Raw genomic sequence first — 2,041 nt, forward strand, 5'->3', positions numbered from 1 at the left:
ATTGTTAATTAATATGCGCTAATTATATATAAAAAATTCTCAATTTTCAATTTCCACCAATTTTAATCTCATTTTTCTTTCTCTCTTATTCACAATAAAGGTTTCTCTATTATTTTATGAATGAGTTAAAACTGATCATGTCATTTGAAAATAAGTTTATTCTTTCATTGCAAAAATAATACTCCTCCATCCGTCAAAAATAATTCCATAAACTCATGACACAAATTTTTATGAAAAATTAATAAAATAAAATAAAATGTGAATATAATATGAGAAAAAAAATGAAAACATAAATAGAATAATGTTAATAGTTTAAAACAAACTTTACATTTTTGGATAATACTAGTATTTATTATGGACACTTCAAAAAAAATTATGAACGAATTAGTATATAAAATGAAATCCAAATTCACCTATATATTAAACCTATATTACTTGACTATTTGTTAAAACCCGACCCAAATTAAAACAATTACATGAACAAGTACAAGATCCATTGCTATGACTCAAAGTACAAAAACTTACAAAACCAAAAAAAGAGAAGTGCAACTTTATCGAATATATAAGTGGACCAAGAAAACAAAGTACAAACATTTAATGAATATCCACCCAAAAAAAAAAATTAAAAAAAAGTCCAACACTATCCCCTCTTCCTTTCACAACACCACACCCCACCGCCTCTCTTCACAAACCTACTTGCTCCCAATCCCATCTCTCTCCATTATTTTATTCCTACCAAATTGCATGCAGCCAATAATCCTCCCCATCCCCTAATCCCTTTCACCATATAAAATTCCCAATTCCCCCAATTTTATAAAATAAAAATCATGAAGCGAGAATTGGCCGAAGAAGATAAACAACAACAACACCAACAAAATCAAGATCACCATCCAATGTTCTCCAAGTTCCACCACCTCTCCTCCACCACCCCCGGTGGCGGCGGCGGCGACTACCAAGAAGCGGACAGCCACACCCCAACCAATGCCGCCGCCGACGGCGCCACCATCGAGGTCGTGCGGCGCCCCCGCGGCCGCCCCCCGGGGTCCAAGAACAAGCCGAAGCCCCCCGTGATCATCACGCGCGACGCCGCCGAGCCCGCCATGAGCCCCTACGTCCTGGAGCTCCCCGGCGGCGTGGACATCGTGGACTCCACCGCCCGCTTCTGCCGGAAAAGGAACATCGGGCTCTGCCTCCTCAGCGGCAGCGGCGCCGTCTCCAACGTGACCCTCAAGCAGCCCTCCTCCACCCCCGCCGCCACCGTCACCTTCCACGGCCGCTTCGACATCCTCTCCATCTCCGCCACCCTCCTCCCGCCCTCCGCCAACTCCCCCTCCCCCTCCTCCCCCTTCTCCCTCTCCCTCGCCGGGCCGCAGGGGCAGGTCGTCGGAGGCCACGTGGTGGGGCCCCTCATCTCCGCCGGCACGATCTACCTCGTCGCCGCCAACTTCACCAATCCGTCGTTCCACCGCCTCCAGGCGGCGGAGCACGAGGAGGACGACAACTCCGGCGGCCACGATTCGCCGAAGACGATCTCCGGCGGCGGGAGCGCGCCGCCGCCGCCGACGTACAGCTATCAGGCGAACGACGTCGTGTGGGCTCCAGCGAACAGACATCAGCCGCCGCCTTACTGATTGCTTTTAATTGGATTAATATTTGCTATATTAGTTGGTTTTGTTTAATTAGTTTGGTTTGTGGGGAATTTTTAATTGCTTGTGATTTTTCGTTGATTAATTAGCATTTTTCAGAAATTTGGTTTTTTATTTAACATATGAAAATGCTATGTTTGTGGGAATGGGGGGATCTAATATTCCAATAATGGGAAATTAATTGAGTGTCTGTATGTATTGGTGTGTGATGTATTTAATTTTTTTGTGGTGGTGTCATGTCTGAAAATTGGAAAATAAGTATAGTAAAATGGTGGCAGAATCAGACTGGATTTTCAGAGGAATAGGGGTAGCTTTTTAGGCATGGTTGCGTCTAAACCAATGTGCTGGCATTGCTGTGATTCAATTAGGATTTTGAAAATTCAGTTTATCAATTT

The 2,041-nt window shown here is 44.1% G+C and overlaps 1 protein-coding gene across 1 annotated transcript; it reads left to right on the forward strand.

Moving 5' to 3' along the window:
• Positions 1–668: 668 nt before the first annotated feature.
• LOC125202741 (AT-hook motif nuclear-localized protein 28-like) lies at positions 669–1,748 on the forward strand. The gene has a single exon (XM_048101186.1). The coding sequence runs from the start codon at positions 828–830 to the stop codon at positions 1,629–1,631; it is 804 nt and encodes a 267-aa protein (XP_047957143.1). The 5' UTR covers positions 669–827; the 3' UTR covers positions 1,632–1,748.
• Positions 1,749–2,041: the final 293 nt, after the last annotated feature.

The sequence above is a fragment of the Salvia hispanica genome, chromosome 1 (assembly GCF_023119035.1).
Source record: "Salvia hispanica cultivar TCC Black 2014 chromosome 1, UniMelb_Shisp_WGS_1.0, whole genome shotgun sequence".
Lineage (NCBI taxonomy): Eukaryota > Viridiplantae > Streptophyta > Magnoliopsida > Lamiales > Lamiaceae > Salvia > Salvia hispanica.